Below are 20,096 nucleotides of genomic sequence, written 5' to 3' on the forward strand. Positions count from 1 at the left end.
CCACACACACCTGACACTCATCTACACACTCATTTCACCGCCTATAAATACACTCACGTCACACACTCTCCCCGTCCTTTATTATCGGTATTGCTTCCGATGTTACGCCGAGTGGAGTACTTACCCCCGAACCCCGCGGCGCTGCTTCTCCTGAACGCGCACCTTCCCTTTCTTTCACGAACTGCCTCTCGTCAGTTCCAGACATTGTGGGCCGCACCCCCAGAGCGCACCACCGGATTATTCCTGCATGTGCTGCAGGTATTTGTGTTGGCTCTGCCAAAGTTTGTTTTCTATTAAACTTTGTTTGCTGCTACTTCGGCTTCTGCCTCCGTTTCCGCATAACACATGGATTCACACATTTATATCCTTTTATCAGAGAAGCTGTTTGACTTTCAGCATGAACCGTGTTCAAACAGAGAGCTATAATATCACCTGCATTTAATCAGAGGAGAAACACCCATTAGTGTTAGGCAGCAGGTTGGCATCTGAACTTTCTCACAAGGCTATAAGGATGAGGATAAAGTTGATATGGTATAAAACTGTCACGTGTGCTGCCGTGACTCTTTTTATAATCAATTACATGATGAGATTTAAAGAATTATATAACGACAATGCAGACCAAAGCAGCGCACTGGACAGAGGACAGGACAAAAGACCATCTGTTGAAAAACTATGTGAGTATCCTACATATGGATCGGCTGCTAAATCTGTTTATTATTAAAAGAAAAATAGTTTTGGTTGTTTATATACTGTGTGTGTATATATATATATATATATATATATATATATATATATATATATATATATATATACACACACAACCTCCAAAAAATTGACCCTAAATTAACTAATTATAAAAAAATTACATTTTTTCTTTTTTATTGTAAAACCTTCAGAATGTGTGTTTTTCATCCTTCTTAAACAATCTTTCTGATTCATTATTTAAAGCAAATGTTCTCAGAGTATCATACAAACATTCTAATAAGGAATTATGTGTCTTAGCTTTATAGTAGATTCTGATCCAGAGAACATTTTCTTTTTAGTTTCTGGAATATCATAAACCCAAAAACTGAACTAATCTGATATTATCAGGTGGCTATTGATGTCAATTGTGGCCTATATGACTAATAATGTTCTTCATTGTTGTTTTAAAAGTTGTTAGATTGCTTGTTAGGAAACATAACTAAATAACGTTGCATACAGTAAAATAAGTTACCATACAGCAAACTTAAGCGAGAGCTAATGTTATTAAATGCTAAGACTTTTTTGTTCTCGAGCAAGCTAACCTAATCATAGCATCCATATAATACCAAAAAAGCAAACAAATGAATTGATATAATATGATAGTATTCTATCAATAGTATGCAGTTATATTTATATCCTATTTTTATTTACCTAAGTTCTTAATTTGCAGATGATATGTTGATGTCCTTTGAAGGAAAACAAATTCGAATGCAGAAGATGCTGGAGGACATGCAAAACAACATAGAAGAAAAGAAAAGTAGAGGAGATCATCAGTCCATGCTTTTCCCAGAATCTTCACTGTTTAAAAAATGGGGTCGCAATCTTTCCCATGATGAGCAGCGTGAAGCGCAGGCTGGCTATAACAAATACGGATACAACGTCTATCTGAGCGACCGACTACCAATTAACAGACAGCTACCAGACACCCGGGATCCCAGGTGACCTGGATTTCTTTTAATTAAAAAAGAAAGAAAATAAAACAATAAAATGTGGAAGGGTATAGCAGTAGTTCTTCCACTCCAACCTTAAAACACCATGCTGGAACATGGCAATGAAGGAAAACACCAGAATACCAATACATTCCATACAAATATGAATGTGCTTCAAACTATGTGCCAACAGTTTGGGGAAGAACAACATATGGTTGTGATTGTCAGGGGTGCACATACTTCTGGTCAAGTAGTGTATGCAATACCATCCTGCTAATCAGAGCAAGAAGCAGGACAGGGCCAAACTATATTCAGGTGTGTGTGTGTGTGTGCTCGTATGATGAGCTCTGTACGTTAATTACATACTACTTCAGTTAATTATTCTGGCATCATTCAACCTGTGTTATTATTATAATTATAATGTGTTATCATTCTAATTTTTTTTACATTGAAATCAAAGAAATTCTATACTGAAGAAAGCGTTTAAAGTATTTATGTTCTATTGAAAATCTGTAAACACTTTGTGAACTCCCTTAACTGATCTGACCTTCTCAGTGCCATGGTAAACATCACGGCTGAACTGAATCAATAAAACTACGCCCTAATCACTTCCTCGTGCTGATACAGTACACCCTTTGACTCTCTACAACCTTTGACTTATCTCTGGCTGATTTCTTGAGTACTTTAAGCTTGTTTATATATTTAACACCCATATTTCTTTTTTTGGTTGTAAAAGTAAGACACACTTGAGCCTTTTGTGTGTTGTTTTCCCCTTTTATAACTTTGATTTCTAACATGCAAACCAGTTCCTTACATACAGCATTAGCTCCTAATTTACACACTCAGAAAACTGGAAGAAAGCTGTATCATGGTTTCATCATAAGACCTCTGATTAAATGATTAAAGAGGCATGAGGAAGTTATGAATATATATGATTATAATATGTATATGACATATATAGCATGAATATAACATGGTATCAATGCACAGCAGCAGGGACAGGGACAGAGCACATTGTGAGTTCTGTCTTTTCTCCAGTGTGTTCTTTTCGTTTGCCTCATGCCGTCTTTTGACAGTGATCCGAAATTATTTGAATTTTTTGGGGTTAATTTTCATTAAAAGGACTTATTTCATTTTCACCCCACTCTGCCCTCAACCTTAAAACAGCGTGTTAAACGATTTTAATGTCAATTCCTTATCTAATCCGTCTTAATGATAATCTTATGTGTTAAATATGCTTTTAACTAATTAACCTGCAAGATAGACAAATTAATTCTATTGTTTAGATTTTTATAAAGACAAATTAATTCCATTGTTAGCAGGGCACGGTGGCTTAGTGGAGAGTACGTTCGCCTCACACCTCCAGGGTTGGGGGTTCGATTCCCGCCCCGCATCTCTGGAGAAATTATCCGTAGTGTGTGATTGCGTGAGTGAATGAGAGTGTGTGTGCCCTGCGATGGGTTGGCACTCCGTCCAGGGTGTATCCTGCCTTGATGCCCGATGACGCCTGAGATAGGCACAGGCTCCCCGTGACCCGAGAAGTTTGGATAAGCGGTAGAAAATGAGTGAATGAATGAATTCCATTGTTTCGATTTTTAAAAAGACAAATTAATTCCATTGTTTAGATTAGTAAATTGTTTGTTGAGCAGATGATCTGGTAGATTTTTTTGTGTGGACAGGATATGAACAGGATGCTCGAGATAGCAGCAAACAGTTACAGTAGCGTGTGTAAATGTTTAAGGATTCAAACCCAAATTAAACATTCATTTAGTGTATACTCACTCATGTTCTGTTACCTCTTTATCCTTCTAAGTCTTTCTGTAGAAACACTGGAGAGGAGGCACAGAACAGGATGCTCTCTGGGATGCTCCAAGTGGCTGTTCAGAAACATCTCAAATTTAAGAGTTTAAAAATGTCTCACACTTAAAGTGAACAGTGTCCTGATTGATTTTATGTCAGACATGCGGCCATAAAATAATTCATTTGTTTATACCGATTCTGCAGTGTACTGGTAAAAAGGGTTCAAATGCTGCAATGATGATGTTTGTATATTATTTATTGGTTGGATTTGTGACTTGTTTCTTGTGTTTCACTTTTCATTTATTCATTTTTATCCTTATTTTTTTCTTCTTCTATTATTATTATTATTATTGTATCCTGCCTTGATGCCCGATGACGCCTGAGATAGGCACAGGCTCCCCGTGACCCGAGGTAGTTCGGATAAGCGGTAGAAAATGAATGAATGAATTGAATTGTTTGCTGTTAATCAATTTCTATACAGTTTATTCCACTATACCACCAAATCTAATAATATATAAAATGAACATTTTCAAATTTAGGAATTTTCTATTCCAGAAATCAATATGTTTGTAAATATGTAAAATTATATTAAATTCCCATTGTGTATACAGTGTATTTACAGCGAGTGTGTGCATGTGACTGTGTGGTTAAAACGTATTTTATTACTTTGCTATAAATAACCGTGTATGCAGTTCTATTATTTTGTGTTTCTGTTCATTTTATTTTACAGTTGTGCAACAAAGGTGTATCCTGAGCAGCTTCCGTCGCTCAGCGTGGTTCTCATCTACCTGAATGAGGCTCTGTCTGTTATCAAGAGAGCCATACACAGTATCATCCACCGAACACCTGATCACCTGCTCAAGGAACTCATACTGGTGGACGATCACAGCACTAACGGTTTGTTAAGAAAACTCAATCTGTTTAAGGGTTCTTATTCTTCTATTCTTATTTATGATTAACAGATGAAATAAAACAAATGAAATGCATCTGAATCTGGGCAGTAGTGAGTTTAGCTCACCAAATTTTTCAAACTCAAATCAAAGTTAGATTTTTGTTTTAATTTAGCCAAAATTAACACAGAAAATACCAGTATGATGATGTGTTGTGCGATGTATTTTTAAGCCTATAAAGCAATACTAGTGCTGTCTATGTCTCTGTTGCATTAGAAGATGTGCACAATTTTTCCCCAGTCCTAAAACAACTGCCCCAAAGGAAACCCATCTCTTGGCTATTTTAGCCCCAGTCCAGGCGGTTAGCGATTTGAATATCTTCCCAGCCAATATTAGTTAATTACCCAAAGGGTGCTTTTGTTAATATTTTCCGATCATTTAAACATTCCAGGTATCGCACACAACCAAGGCTTGGATCCATGCCTCTGTTTCCCATGACGGAAATATGCCTGGGTTTAACAACTGGCATGTGACAGGGTTTACAGAAGCCTACATCCAGCTACACTCAAGTGCAGATGCAACCGGGGAAACACAGCTTGAAAAATTAACTGGATTAGGTGTTGGAGCCACTACCACTGATTGGGTCAGGAAAACAGGGAAGTCCTCACTGATAAAATTCAGACCCATATGCTGGGATAACAGAAAAGGGGCAGTAGTGGCTAAGCTGGTTAAGGCTCTGGGTTGTTGATCGGGGTTCAAGGCCCAGCACAGCCAAGATGCCACTGTTGGGCCCCTGAGCAAGGCTCTCAACCCTCCCTGCTCCAGGGGAACTGTATCATAGCTGCCCCTGCACTCTGACCACAACCTCCTCAGTTAGGGTATGTAAAGAAAAGAATTCCACTGTGCTGTAATGTATATGTGGCGATAATAAAGGCTTCAATGCCCCTGTTCTATTCTATTCTATTCTATTAATTAGGGAACAAATATCCAGGGCTTTTGGGAAAAGCCAAAACAAAAACCAAAGCACATGGCACAAGACACAAAAACTGTTAGCTGAATTCTTAGTTCTGATTGCGATATAAATCGAGTCAGGACTCTGTTTACTTTAAGTGAGAGACATGTGTTTTATCTTTTGTTGGATAAACAAAAAGAATAAACACAGAATTTTAGTGGTTGAAGATAAGAAAATCAAACTGGTTTGATATCAAGACAAATGTTTCTGTCTTGATTTGGATATATTTCTATAAATATGCTGCCTTGGTAAGAGAATTACTCATGAAAAACTATAAATTCTTAAAGCACTGAATGTCTACTGTAATATGAGCTTCATATTAACCACCACTGTAGAGTGAGACATTACAGTGTCACAACATTGCATCCCACCACCCCACTGTTGACTATTCTCTTGTCATGCCACACCATAGCATGTTTAAAACTTTGGACACAAGATCAATACTGTTATGTCCTATGACTGCGTGCAGATATTATTGAGAAGGAATACGTATGCTCTTTTTGAACAGAGGACCTAGGAGAAAGTCTTGATTTCTACGTTGCCACCACGCAGAAGCAACATCCTCAGCTGAAAATCCTCCGAGTGAGACACGATCGTCAGATGGGTCTCGCACAAGCTCGCGTCTCTGGTTGGGCTGCTGCTAGTGCTGATGTTGTGGCTATTTTGGACATACATATAGAGGTCAATGTGATGTGGTGAGTATCTCAAGTGAAGTACAGATGAAACCAGATATTTACATACACTTCAGAAAAAAAAACACAAAAACTTTTATTTCTTTACTGTCATACATTAAATCAGAGTAAACTTTTTGTTTTAAATCAATAAATATTAACATATTTTTTTGCATTTGTTAAATGTCAGAATCAAGCGAGGGAGACTTTTTATGTATTTTTATTATCACTTTCATCAAAGTCAGAAGTATACATACACTAAGTTTATCGTGCCTTTAAACAAACAAAAAAAACTCCAGATGATTCCATTCTGAGCTTAAGAAGCTTCTGATAGGTTAATTGATTCCATTTGAGTTAATTGGTGGCACACCTGTGGATGCATATTGTCACAACCTCCACCAATATAAAGGCACTCCTCAAACACAGAGCCTCTTTCTCTTGATTTTCATGGGAAAATCAAGAGAAATCCACCGACATCAGAAAAAGAATTGTTGACCTCCACAAGTGTGGCTCATCTTTAGGTGCAATTTCCAGATGCCTGAAGGTCCCACATTCATCCATTCAGACAATAATACGCAAGTATAGAAAACATGGGAATGTACATGTACAACCATCATACTGCTCAGGAAGGAGACGGATTCTGAGTCCCAGAGAGGAACGTGTATTGGTGCGAAATGTGCGAATCAACCCCAGGACAACAGCAAAAGATCTTGTAAAGATGCTGGCAGAAATTGGTAAGACAGTGTCATTATCCACAGTAAAAACGAATACTGTACCACCATGAGCGGAAAGGTTACTCTGGGAGGAGAAAGCCATTACTTCACTCACTCACTCATTTTCTACCGCTTATCCGAACTACCTCGGGTCACGGGGAGCCTGTGCCTATCTCAGGCGTCATCGGGCATCAAGGCAGGATACACCCTGGACAGAGTGCCAACCCATCGCAGGGCACACACACACTCTCATTCACTCACGCACTCACACACTACGGACAATTTTTCCAGAGATGCCAATCAACCTACCATGCATGTCTTTGGACTGGGGGAGGAAACCGGAGTACCCGGAGGAAACCCCCGAGGCACGGGGAGAACATGCAAACTCCACACACACAAGGTGGAGGCGGGAATAGAACCCCGGCCCTGGAGGTGTGAGGCGAACGTGCTAGCCACCGTGCCCCCCCGCCATTACTTCAAAACCACCATAAAAAAGCCAGACTACAGTTTGCAACTGCACATGGGGGAAAAATCTTAATTTCTGGAGACATGTATTGTGGTCTGACGAAACAAAAATTGAACTGTTCGGCCATAATGACAAACGGTATATTTGGAGGAAAAAGGGCGAAGCTTTGAAGCCTCAGAGCACCATCCCAACTGTCAAGTATGGGGGTGGTAGTATAATGTTGTGGGGCTGCTTTGCTGCAGAAGGGACTGGTGCACTTTGCAAAATAGATGGCATCATGAGAAAAGAAAAATATGTATATCTGAAGACATCAGCCAGGAAGTTAAAGCTTGGGTGCAAATGGGTCTTCCAAATGGACAAGGACCCCAAGCATACCTCCAAATTAGTTACAACGTGGCTTAAGGACAACAAAGTCAAGGTATTGGAGTGGCCATCACAAAGCCCTGATCTCAATCCCATAGAAAATTTGTGGGCGGCACTGAAAAGGCGAGTGCGAGCAAGAAGGCCTACAAACCTTCTGTTTGTTCTGTCAAGAGGAGAGGGCCAAAATTCCAGCAAACTATTGTAGAAAGCTTGTGGAAGGATACCCAAAACGTTTGGACCAAGTGAAACAGTTTCGGGGCAATTCCACCAAATACTAAGGAAGTGTATGTATACTTCTGACTTTGATGAAAGTGATAATAAAAATACATAAAAATTCTCCCTTGCTCGATTCTGACATTTAACAATTGCAAAAAATATGTTAATAGTTATTGATTTAAAACAGAAAAAGTTTACTCTGATTTAATGTATGACAGTAAAGAAATAAAAGTTTTTGTGTTTTTTTCTGAAGTGTATGTAAATATCTGGTTTCATCTGTATCTCAGGTAAAACATACTGCATGGCCAAAAAAAAGTCACACAATATTTCACTGGACCACCTTTTCTCATTGATGTTAAGGTCTGGTGGCTAGTCCACGTGTGTAAAAGACGTCTCATGCTGCCAGAGCCAGTCTTTCACAATTTGAGCCTGATGTATCCTGTTATTCAATTCAATTCAATTCAATTCAAGTTTATTTGTATAGCGCTTTTTACAATGGACATTGTCACAAAGCAGCTTTACAGAACATAAACATAGAACAAAAGATAAACATAAGGAGAAGTATAAAGAATTAATATAATAAAAATTCAAGATATATACAGTTCACAGTGTGTATGTATGTATGTATGTATGTATGTATGTATGTATGTATGTATGTATGTATGTGTGTATGTGTATTTGTCCCCAATGAGCAAGTCTGAGGAGGCTCAGGCAACAGTGGCAAGGAAAAGCTCCCTAGATTGGTAAAGGAAGAAACCTTGAGAGGAACCAGACTCAAGGGGAACCCATCCTCATATGGGTGACACTAGATGGTGTGGTTACAAATATACAAGTATCACAGAGTCCAACTGGAGCCGGTAGATCTGTAGATGTCTCAGGGTTCTCACAGAGTCAGCCTTGTCTCAGTGGAGGTCCAAAAATTTCATCGCACGGAAGACGATCATAGCATGGGTGTCTCAGCATGGGTAGAAAAAGAGAAGAGAAGAGCAGTGCAGAGGGATTAACATATCTGCTGTTCATAAGAATGTGCAAGTCTAGTGTAATAGTGCACAATATGATGGGATGTATTATGTGTACGCCTGACTAAAGAGATGGGTTTTTAATCTACATTTAAACTGTGAAAGTGTGTCTGAGCCCCGAACACTATCAGGAAGACTATTCCAGAGTTTGGGAGCTAAATAAGAAAACGCTCTACCACCTTTAGTAGGCTTAGATATTCTGGGAACTACCAGAAGTCCTGAGTTTTGTGATCTCAGAGAGCATGAAGGATTGTAACGTGTTAGAAGACTAGTTAGATACATGGGCGCTAAACCATTAAGAGCCTTGTACGTAAGTAGCAGCAGTTTGTAATCAATTCTAAACTTAACAGGTAGCCAGTGTAGGGATGATAAAATTGGGGTTATATGGTCATACTTTCTTGTCCTAGTGAGAACTCTGGCAGCTGCATTTTGGACTAACTGTAACCTATTTATTAAAGATGCAGGACAACCACCTAGTAATGCATTACAATAGTCCAGTCTAGAGGTCATGAAAGCATGAACTAGCTTCTCAGCATCAGATATAGACAGGATGTTTCTCAGCTTGGCAATATTTCTAAGGTGGAAGAAGGCTGTTTTTGTGGTTTGGGCGATATGATTTTCAAAAGTCAAGTTACTGTCTAATATAACACCCAGGTCTTTCACTGTCGAGCTACTAGTAACAGTACATCCCTCTAATTGGAAATTAAGTTGTGAGAGTTTCTGTGTGCTGGTTTTTGGGCCTATAAGTAGTATTTCTGTCTTATCAGAGTCTATTGTCATCATGTATCCTGTTATTGGTGCATACCAATTACCATAAATCAAGCTAATGTAGTAGATTGCAAAAATGATTATGAAAAGAAATCTGTCCCTATTCAAGATTTTATCACTTAACTTTTGTTTTATAAGATCTCATTTTCTTAGCTTGTGAATTCAAAAACAAACAAGCAAACAAACAAATAAATAAATAAGTAAATTAAATAAATAAATAAAAAGTAAACTAGCTAACTAAATCAATAAATAAATGGGAGAAAAATTTATTATGAAAAGAAATCTGTCCCTATTCAAGATGTTATCACTTACCTTCACTCAGAAAGATTGAATAATATTTGCAGCATCGTGATTCTATTTGTGCTTATTTTCTACTGCAGCAGTGAGAATTTCGTTGGAAAGTAGAAAAGTGTGCATAGCAAATAAAAATTCAGTTCTGACTTTTGCACAATCAGAATCTGACCATCAGCCCGTATTATTTCGATTATTGCTTTAATGATAACGGAAGCTAACGTCATCTGTTTTTAACACGTGCCTGTGTTCTTATTTTTGTTTCCATGTCACCAGGGCAGAGCCGCTGCTAGCGCAGATCAAGGCAGACAGAACAGTCGTCGTCTCTCCTGTGTTTGACCGAGTCAATTATGACGACCTTGAAGTAGTTCTGTACCCTCCTTATGCTCATGGCTTTGACTGGGCGCTGTGGTGTACGTATGTGCCTTTCAGCCCTGAATACAAACACAATGATGGCTCAACTCCTGGAAAGTGAGTAGACTGAAACGGCATTGAGACGATATGAATACAACATATAACATATTTTTTCTGACAGTTAAAAAAAAGGTTATATAAACGTCTCTTTACAAAGCAAATGTCAGCACGACATCAATTACATTTTTTCCACACAGCACAGTTTTTCTTTAGGTGAGTACGTAAACGGTCCTGCCATGTCTTCGTGTATGATCCGTTGCTATAGCGACGATAACTAAAAAGACGACGACTAAAAAGTACGGCATGAAGTTTGCAGCTGCAGTGTTTTGTCAGTGTTCCTCTTGCAAAAATAATTCAGAAAATAATGGACCAATCGAAATGGAGATTTCAGCATTATTATCTTCTTCATTTATCCAGGTCTCCTTCTTTAATGGGAATTCTGGCTGCAGACAGAGCTTTTCTGGGAGAGATCGGCAGCCTGGATGCAGGGATGGATGTTTACGGTGGAGAAAATGTAGAGCTTGGTATTCGGGTGAGATCTTTTGTTGTTGTTGTTATGTCTGTATGTGTATGTATGTAATTCAGCTGTGAAGCAACAACTGATCTGGGTTCATGGTCAGGTGTGGACGTGTGGTGGGAGCATCAAGGTCGTGCCGTGCTCCAAGATCGCCCACATAGAGAGAGCTCACAAGCCGTACGCACCCGATCTGAGCAAGTACATTATGAGAAATGCACTGCGTGTGGCTGACATCTGGATGGATGAGTACAAATATCATGTTCATATAGCCTGGAACCTTCCCTTAAAAGTGAGTACACTGGGATAGTTATTACTGATAATATATACGTCATTGATACTCTATAATAATAATAATATCAATAATAATCTACACATAATCAGTAGGTGGCATGACAAAGCAAAGTAAATGTGAACACCAAAAATTAGAATTTAAAGTTTTATTTCTCTTATACCGCAACAATTTACAATCGTTCAATTTATTAAAGACTGGTACAAACTAAAGAATGTATACAACTCGCTTAGTCATTAAGATTTATTTGTTTCTGGCAAAGAAATACAAAAATGCCCATTACTTACGTTGGCCGGGAAGTGCAAAACACATTAACAAATCCCAAAACACATTAACAAATCAGAAAACAAATTAACAAATCCCAAAACAAATTAACAAATCCCAAAACACATTAACAAATCAGAAAACACATTAACAAATCCAAAAACACAACGACAAGTCAGACAACCCAGAAACGGTAGTGTATCGTTTTTGAATGGAAACTTACCGATCATTGGACAAGACACCTGTCACTCAAGATATACAGGTATGGAATCTTATGTGTAATGTGTAAAGTTCTCCGTTTAAATAAAGTTTTCTGTTCAAGAAAATAACAGAATTAATCCACAGTAATCCATTCCATTCTTCCATTCCAACTTTCCCTGCGGCAGACTGTTGAACTTCATGTATACCTTGAGTGACAGGTGTCTTGTCCAATCACAAACTATACCAACCGCTTCCGGGTTGTCTGAAATGTCGTTGTGTTTTCTGATTTGTTAATGTGTTTTGGGATTTGTTAATGTGTTTTCGGATTTGTTAATGTGTTTTGCACTTCCTGGCCACCGTAATTACTGGATTAAAAATGAAAACACAACAAACCTTAAAGTATTAATGCAGTAGCAAATAGTACTTTTAACAGTTAGTGGTATAACAATCTAAACCATATATACTGCAATTATTAAATTAAATTAGGCAATATTTTAAAGTGAATCTTAAATTAGAACTCTTGAAACACAATGCACAATGTATTAAACAGTAAACCTTGCACCCAAATGAGCGACATGTTTAAGGCGCTGAGGTAAATGGAAAGGGCACCTGCTAAACTTGCCTGTCTGTCGCAGGCGGTTGTGCAACATATTTCCCATAAAATTTATTATATTTATTTACATTAATGTAATTTAATATATAAGTGTATTTTTCTTATAAATTCAAGCAATAGTCTATGATGTTTGCTGTTCATTAATCAACCACCACTGGCATGGGCGTCAAAAGTAAATAAAAAGTGGGCGTGTCCTGTCCCACACACATATAATGGTTCCGACGCCCATGGATTTCAGGAAGCAGGAGCGTGGTCAATGCTGTAGGTAAAACGTGGAATGGAGTTTAATTTATTAGGGCATTCCTCAAACAGAATGGATTCGACTGGCGGCGCGCTAAAAAGTAATAAAAAAAGACACGTGCGCTGAATAGAGACAGTAAAAGTAGGTGGGTCCAATATTATTGGTCTTAAAAAGTGGGAGGGTCCTGTCCCACCCACATATAATCGCCCATGACCACGGATTTGGATCGGTCACGCACCACCGATACCCGATCCACTCAAAATGCTTAGATCGGCGCAGATACCGATCCAAAATATCGGATCGGTACATCCCTAGTTAGAACTACTATTATTATAATTATTACTTGAAGCAAACTTTTTTGGAATTCATTATTCAAACTGAATGGAAAGAAGTCTGGAGTTTAGCTAAAATTTTAAATTAAAGAAGTTAAATATAAGGCTTGTATGTATGAGAAATACAATATACACAAACAAAAATGGGCTAATATTAAGTCTAACATTACACTATTTAAAATTCAACTTAAGCGTTATTTTGAGGTCTTAAAAGATCTAAGCAATAATTTTAAAAAAGGATGTATAGGAAACTTTTGGTAAGTTATAGCCTATATAGTTTTTTCTTTTGATGTTGTGATGAATGTAAGTGTTAATAGTTGAATATAATGTGATCCTCTATATGTATGTCATGTTATTTTTCCTGTTATGCAATTAATAAATAAAAAAAGTTAACTAAATAAAATAGTAAGCAGTTAGTTTTATGGTGGTCACTGGTAGGTGATGCAATTTGGGAAGAATTTAAAACACTTGTACAAAATAAACTTTCAGAATGTCAGATTGTCGATTATACATAATACTGTTATAATACATCATACAGGATCATGGCATTGATATCGGGGACACTTCAGAAAGAAAAAAACTAAGAGAGAAACTTGGATGTAAACCGTTCAAGTGGTACATGGAGAACGTCTATCCGAGTCTAGACCTCTGGATCGACATTTTGGGCTATGGAGGAGTGAGTCTTCTCTTTCTAAAAATGCTCTAATATTATAATATCTGCTTTAACAGTTTAAACAACCTCAGGATTCAGCTTTATTGGAAAAAACGTAGATAATGTCACATAGACGTGTGTAATACGTCTTAAGTGTAAAAAGTTTTAAGTCTTCCTCTAAGTTGACTAATTGATTCAGCAACTAGTTGAATAATTAAAAAAAACAGGCATAAAATTCAATCACAATTCAATCAATACACAAACAATTTCCCTTTTCTTGTTCAAGCTTTTTCATCATATCGTCAATTTATTACAGTAAATATCATTTATACTTTTTGGAGAATTTCACTATTAAATGACGGACCATTTTTGTTCTTTTCAGTATTTCACATATCTTAAAACTTAAACTAGTAAAATCTTATCTTTTAAATAATAAATGTTTTTATTTATTTACACAGTGCACACTTTTTTACTACCATGAATAAAAAATCAGCATTTTCAAAGGTAATAGATTCAAATTTTTAAAAACCTAACACAACCCTGAAATAGTAAATAAGAAAATAGATGTTTTTTTTTAAACAATCTTTCCCCATGACTCCCGATTTAGAGCTTGAATGGTGTGATGAGCACATAACAGGAGAGTTAAGAAAACATTTTGATTCGAAGCTTAACAACGTTGTGTGTGAGTTGCTGAAATTTACCCAAGAACTTTTTAATTTCTCTGATCCAAAAAATATATCTTAACTTTTTCTCCTTAAAGCTACAAAATTTAGATTCACAGATGTGTTTGGATCAAGGTCCTGTCCCAGGTCATACTCCTGTAGCGTATACATGCCACTATTACACACCTCAGGTAACCTTTAACAACAGCTGCTCTAATTCATCACCTGTCACTCTGCACACAAATCACTGCCATACTGTACATGCATTGATCTTATTGTTTGTTTGTTGCTTTCACAGCACACAATTTACAAAGAAAGCGGCGAGTTTTATATTGGTGAGATCAACTTAAATAAAATCACTGACAACAGATGTCTGGAAGATCCTGGAACAGGGAATGTCCCTGGCTTGTATAAATGCAAAGAGGCCTTGACGAGGAACATGAGCATTTACTGGGATTTTAAGCAGGTGCTGTAAATCATTTTGCAATGTAATAATCCTGTGATGAGACTTTTCAGACCGTGTGCTCATCATGGCTGTGTTGTCTGCAGGGTGGTGAACTGCGCAACCGAAAGACAAACAGATGTGTGGAAATCCACCATCACACTCTTGTTATTCAGAACTGTTCAGGACAACAATGGAGCATAAAACATGTCATCAAACCCTTCTGATGGTTCTCTTGTTTTTTGTTCATAATGTGCGGATGTAAACATACAAGAATCCTGAACAGAGGATATGAATAATTCTTCTTTCCATTTTTTCTGAACGATTTATCAGATGTTCTTACAACAATAAATGTCTTGTTTATTAATGAATTATAAGGATGTAATGTGAGGATTCAACTTGCCAGTGATTACATGCCATAATTTATTAAAGAACAACATCGTGTTTTTCTTTTTACCTTGTATAATTTCTTTTAATGTTGTAAAACAGCTCCTCAAGCAACAAACAAACAAACAAACAAACAAACAAACAAAAATAGTTTTTCCGTCACCAGGCATCTGTTTTTTCCTTTCTTTCTTTTAAAGTGAAAAAGATATATAGAAAATAATGTTAAATACAGTCTTTAAGCACGGACCCTCTAACGTTATAGCTTTACATTTGATTGTTCCTGACCCTGCTGACACTGGAGACTCCTTCCATAAATGTTAAATGAATGTCTTCCCAGAGGAAAAATCCATCACATGGACAATTTAAACTTTCCTTCTGTAGTAAAAGTATGTTTGTAAATCTGTTTCTAACAGAGATTATGTGCAAGTGAACCAGTCGTTATTCACTTACTCTAGAAATGATTAGATAGAAGTGTCAGAACAGGCAAAACTCAAGAGTGATTGGATAATTAATCAATTATTAATTATCAGAATACAAATAAGAAGAAAAACTATTTAAATGAGATTAAACTCTTTTGTTTTAGATGATCTCATTTTCTTAGCTTGTGAATTCAAAAACAAACAAAATAAAACAAACAAACAAACAAATGATAGATAGATAGATAGATAGATAGATAGATAGATAGATAGATAGATAGATAGATAGATAGATAGATAGATAGATAGATAGATAGATAGATAGATAGATAGATAGATAGATAGATAGATAGATAGATAGATAGATAGATAGATAGATAGATAGATAGATAAAATAAATAAATAAATGTTATATTTCCCGGATATTTGTGTGAAACTTTACGTTCGCGTTACTTTCTTTTCTTTTTTTCACACTACAACTACAATTATTATTGTATTTACATAAACCGAGCACACACACACACACACACATATGACACTGAATCGTTTCCTAAACATCAAGTGAATGTTCTGGAATTCTTGATTCTGCAATCAGAATCGATGCATTGCGCACGCGCTTTCGCGTTTCCTAGCAACGGCGTGTGTTTGCAGCTCTAGTTCCCGGCCGAAGGCTTGCTGTGCGGTAGATAAACAAATCACAACAACAACAAAAAAACACCGTTAGTTCTGCGTACAAAGTTGGTTAAAGGACCTGTAAGTGACATCTGACCGAAATGGACCGAGTGGAGTTGTTATCGGACCGTGTCGAGGCCGCTCATTTGGACAAGAGGAGAAACCGAGAGCTGCAGCGACAAGAGCGCGTTTTTAACGCCAAAGTCCGGACTATAGGAGTAAGTCCATGTTAAACCCGTGTTTTAATTCCTCCGTAACGCTCACACTGACATGTTCATCTTAAAGTGTCCTCTCCTGTTGTGTAGATTGATAAAGAAGCGCTTCAGCATCAGGTGCAGGAAAAGAAACAGCAGCAAGAATCACTGGCCAAAGAGCTGAAGGAATATGGTGAGTTTCAAACATCCAGTTTAATTAGATTTGTTAAGTTTAACTGGATTTGTAAAGTTTGTCGTGACAAACTTTGATGTTTTGAGGCTTGTCGGAGCAATTATTCCACTGGGGTGCCAATACTTTTGGAGGCGAGTGGATACCCGTGACGCAGTTCAATTCAATTTAATACAATTCAATTCAAGTTTATTTGTAAAGGAAAAATCCATCACTTAGACAATTTTAACTTTCCTTCTGTAGTAAAAGTATGTTTTTATGGTATTTTTTGTTCTGATTTTTTATTTTGGGGCGGAGCTGCATGTGACGTCATGTGACATCATCTGAATACCCGTGAAGAAGTTCTCCTCATTGTTCTGGGAGAACTAAGTGTTTTGATATGTCACATGTCAATGTTGTGGAAAGTTTTTTCGATTTTGCATATATTGAGGGCGGGGCTGCGGGAAAACCGAAAAGGCCAGTCGGTGCACCAATTTAAACCTTTGTCCAGAGTATCCTAAAGAAGCTGGTCGAGTTTGGTGTAGATAGATCAACAGCTTGGCAAGTTATAAACCTCTAAAATTTTATAATGAGTGTGTGTGTGTGTGTCACTGTGATGTCACTGGACGGCATTCATAAGATGCGCTGGTTTTAAGGTGTGTTCACACATACAATGACTCGCAGCAATAAAGCACCCGGAGACAAAGCACCAGGAGACAAAGCACCAGGACACAAAGCACCAGGAGACAAAGCACCTAGAGATCATTCATTTACAATGACACCTGCAGAATTGTGGTTACAGGAGTGATGGGGAACTAGCGACAAAGTTGAAAATGTTAAAAGGTTTGTGCAAATATGAAACAACTTGGTGCAATAACAATGGGAATGAAGTGCCACATGACTGACATATGTGTGTGTGTTTGTGTGTGTGTTTGTGTGTGTGCACGCACCGGGGTAAAGGCTAATATTTGCAAACATCACTGTGACACTAAAGCAGACTAAACAAACTTATCTGAGTGTGTTTTCAGGTGTCTTAAGTTTGTAGTCAATCCAGTGTTTAATTTCCTTCCCACATACTTTGCTCGCTCTAATAGCTTTGTACAGTACCTTGTACGGCACTCATGCCAAAGCCATGACACTTTGTTCTGTGTGCAATGGCACTAGCAGGCTCGTGTTTGATGCGTCACTACAGTAGATTTTTAGTAAGAGGCAGGGACATTGCAGGAGTTAGTGACTGTATCCCAAAATAACTAAATAAAATAAATCAATATTTATAAAATATACGGAGATACATGGAAATAACGGAGACTTTGGTGCAAACGTTGATGTAACTCTACAATCTGCAAGACTGCTATGTTACACATGTGGCTAATTTCTTCCGTTTCTCTCCGTCCTCCCAGCTGATGACCTCATAGACTGTGACCGTACAGTGTTACTACTAGAGAGCAGGCAGAAGGAAGAGGAACGTCAACTAGCGGAGGCCATTGTGAGCTTCCGCCAGCAGTTCCAGCAGCCCAGCAGCAGGCGAGAGTTTGATCTGAATGACCCCGAAGTGCTGAAGAAGCAGGTAGGGGTGCGCATTTTGCCTGGGCTGGCAGGCGAGGATCTAGACAGTGGAGACAGGACACAGAGACAGCGAGAGCAGCTGAGAGACTGGAGCTTACAGCAGCAGCAGGAGCTGGACCAGGTGAAGGAGTTGCAAAGGCTGCAAGGTAACTACAGTTTACCAGATTTCAGGAAGCAGCTGATTCGTGTGTCTGTCGTGTCTCCATCAACGATTCTGACCTCCAGAATTATTGGCTCCATTTGGTAGAAATTGGGGTATGAATTAATTGCTCAGAGTAACGACGGATCTGTCATTGAAAGCCGATGTGTTTTTCATTTTGTCATACATCCGTACTCAAAACATCAGTTAATCTCAATGACCTCATGGTCATCATGGTTTAGAACAGAGAAGATTCTCCAGGAAAGAAAAATTGCTATAGGTTCAAAAGAGGTAACTTGTCTTAGCAAATGAACTAAACAAAGGATCTTTTCAGTTAACTGAGGGTGTGTTTTGTTAAATAGCTCAGCAGTACGACCAAAGTAAACTAACGATGGATAACAAAGCCATCGAGCTGCAGAAGATGGACGAAGAGCACCAGAGAGCCATCAACATCGCCATCAAGGACTTTAATCGAGCTCTGGTGAGTTAGACTAGAAGCTAAAAGGTCAAGCTTGGTGGACTGTGATGCTTATTGATTCCCAAAGAAAAGCACTAACGGATTGTCCAACATTGTGTGCTTTTAGCATTGTATCTTTTTACGTGTGGTGTTTCCTGAATGTAGCTTCACTTCACAGCGTTTCGATCTTCACACAGGCAGCGGAATCGCAAGAGCGGAGAGAAAGAGAACGACATCAGGAAGAGGAGAACAACCAAACTGACATCCTGAACCAACTGCAGGGGGATCTGCTGGATGAGACGCTGGAGCCGTACACCAGAGCACGCAAGGACTGCTACAAGGGCATGACACTCGAGCAGGCCCGAGAATACACCATGTGTCAGCGGGAGCAAGCTGCAGAGAAAAGGGTGAGCTCAACACACAGACCTGAGCACTGTCTTTTATTCCTAAATGATTAATTAGTCTTCACAAATGAGTTACGGTGGTAAGACGGAAAACGAGTGTATAAACGAGCTGTTTGTACATGTAGTTTATCTGATATTATTTGATGGAAAGTCATGTCTTATGTATTTATGATGCGTGTGTGTGTGTGTGTGTGCAGCGTGCTCGCATGGAGCAGAAGAGAGTGCAGCTACAGGAGTACCGCCTGCACATGGCTACGCTTCGGGCTGCAGCGATGGAGGAGAGACAGAAGGCAAGAAAGAACAAGGAGCTGCGTAGGGCTGTGGATGAGACTAATATACGACTGGCCCAGGCTCAGCATGAACAGTCTGTACCCCACACACACACACACACACACACACCTGTAGACCAGGATTTTGTCACAGAATAATAAGCATCATTAACGTTTTATTTAAAATGGTTCACTGTAGCTTGCATAAATATTCACCCACCTTAAGCTATTTAACACTTCAGAGCATTACATTCTGCAAACGAAATGCAATTAATTGGAAATATATGTCACAAATCTACATAAAATACTACATGACATAGTAGTAGTGTAGTAGTGATTGCATAAGTTCTCACCATCCTAAATTAGTTCTGCTCAAATCACACGAAGAAAAAAGGTCAACTTGAGGCTACACACAATGGACAAATCCGCTAAATCCAGCACACACACAGACACTCTCATTGCATTAAGAAACAGCCCTTTGTTGTATTTGGTAAACAACTTGTGTGTGTGAATATAATCGGAGTGTAGTGAGGAAGGTCTGTGCTGTGCCGTGAGTTTAGGAGCTGTGTTCTGTTGTCTTCATCACAGGAGGAAGAAGGACGCCAACATCCCTGACGAGACCTACTTCTCCCAGTTCAATACGTGCAGCAGATAGAAATCTCATTTGATATGTTTAAAAAAAAGAGGAGACATGATAATAAAGATCACGTTCAACGCAAAATGTGACGTCTTTATCTATACTGAGGATTTCATTAAGCAAGTTGGCACTTTTAGAATAATACTGGCTGACTTCTGTTATATAGTTTATTTGTTTTTGTTTGTATGGACAAAATCAGTTAGAGCTTGTGATGCTGTCTAGGAAAACTCATCAGTGTTCTTTATTCACCCAGTGAAGCTTCTTATCATCTGGACTG

General features: G+C 38.2%; 2 protein-coding genes across 2 annotated transcripts; both read left to right on the forward strand.

Moving 5' to 3' along the window:
* The first annotated feature begins 410 nt into the window (after positions 1 to 410).
* LOC132856175 (probable polypeptide N-acetylgalactosaminyltransferase 8) lies at positions 411 to 15,032 on the forward strand. The gene is made up of 11 exons (XM_060885634.1): positions 411 to 674; positions 1,415 to 1,682; positions 4,204 to 4,370; positions 5,884 to 6,070; positions 10,159 to 10,353; positions 10,714 to 10,828; positions 10,917 to 11,102; positions 13,292 to 13,429; positions 14,166 to 14,258; positions 14,366 to 14,533; positions 14,617 to 15,032. The coding sequence occupies exons 1-11, from the start codon at positions 512 to 514 to the stop codon at positions 14,734 to 14,736; spliced, it is 1,800 nt and encodes a 599-aa protein (XP_060741617.1). The 5' UTR covers positions 411 to 511; the 3' UTR covers positions 14,737 to 15,032.
* A 922-nt stretch (positions 15,033 to 15,954) lies between these two features.
* Positions 15,955 to 20,047, forward strand: ribc2 (RIB43A domain with coiled-coils 2). Its single transcript, XM_060885343.1, has 7 exons — positions 15,955 to 16,202; positions 16,290 to 16,371; positions 17,748 to 18,059; positions 18,415 to 18,533; positions 18,707 to 18,916; positions 19,111 to 19,277; positions 19,771 to 20,047. Exons 1-7 carry the CDS (start codon positions 16,086 to 16,088, stop codon positions 19,835 to 19,837), a joined length of 1,074 nt encoding a protein of 357 aa, XP_060741326.1. The 5' UTR covers positions 15,955 to 16,085; the 3' UTR covers positions 19,838 to 20,047.
* The last annotated feature ends 49 nt before the right edge of the window (positions 20,048 to 20,096 follow it).

This window comes from Tachysurus vachellii, chromosome 13 (genome assembly GCF_030014155.1).
Source record: "Tachysurus vachellii isolate PV-2020 chromosome 13, HZAU_Pvac_v1, whole genome shotgun sequence".
NCBI lineage: Eukaryota > Metazoa > Chordata > Actinopteri > Siluriformes > Bagridae > Tachysurus > Tachysurus vachellii.

Coding starts and splice junctions, on each gene's coding strand:
- LOC132856175 (XM_060885634.1), top strand. CDS start 512: ATGAGGATAAAGTTGATATGGTATAAAACTGTCACGTGTGCTGCCGTG. Junction 4,371..5,883: donor GGACGATCACAGCACTAACG/GTTTGTTAAGAA, acceptor CTTTTTGAACAG/AGGACCTAGGAGAAAGTCTT. Junction 10,354..10,713: donor GATGGCTCAACTCCTGGAAA/GTGAGTAGACTG, acceptor TCATTTATCCAG/GTCTCCTTCTTTAATGGGAA.
- ribc2 (XM_060885343.1), top strand. CDS start 16,086: ATGGACCGAGTGGAGTTGTTATCGGACCGTGTCGAGGCCGCTCATTTG. Junction 16,372..17,747: donor CAAAGAGCTGAAGGAATATG/GTGAGTTTCAAA, acceptor CCGTCCTCCCAG/CTGATGACCTCATAGACTGT. Junction 18,534..18,706: donor AGGACTTTAATCGAGCTCTG/GTGAGTTAGACT, acceptor ATCTTCACACAG/GCAGCGGAATCGCAAGAGCG.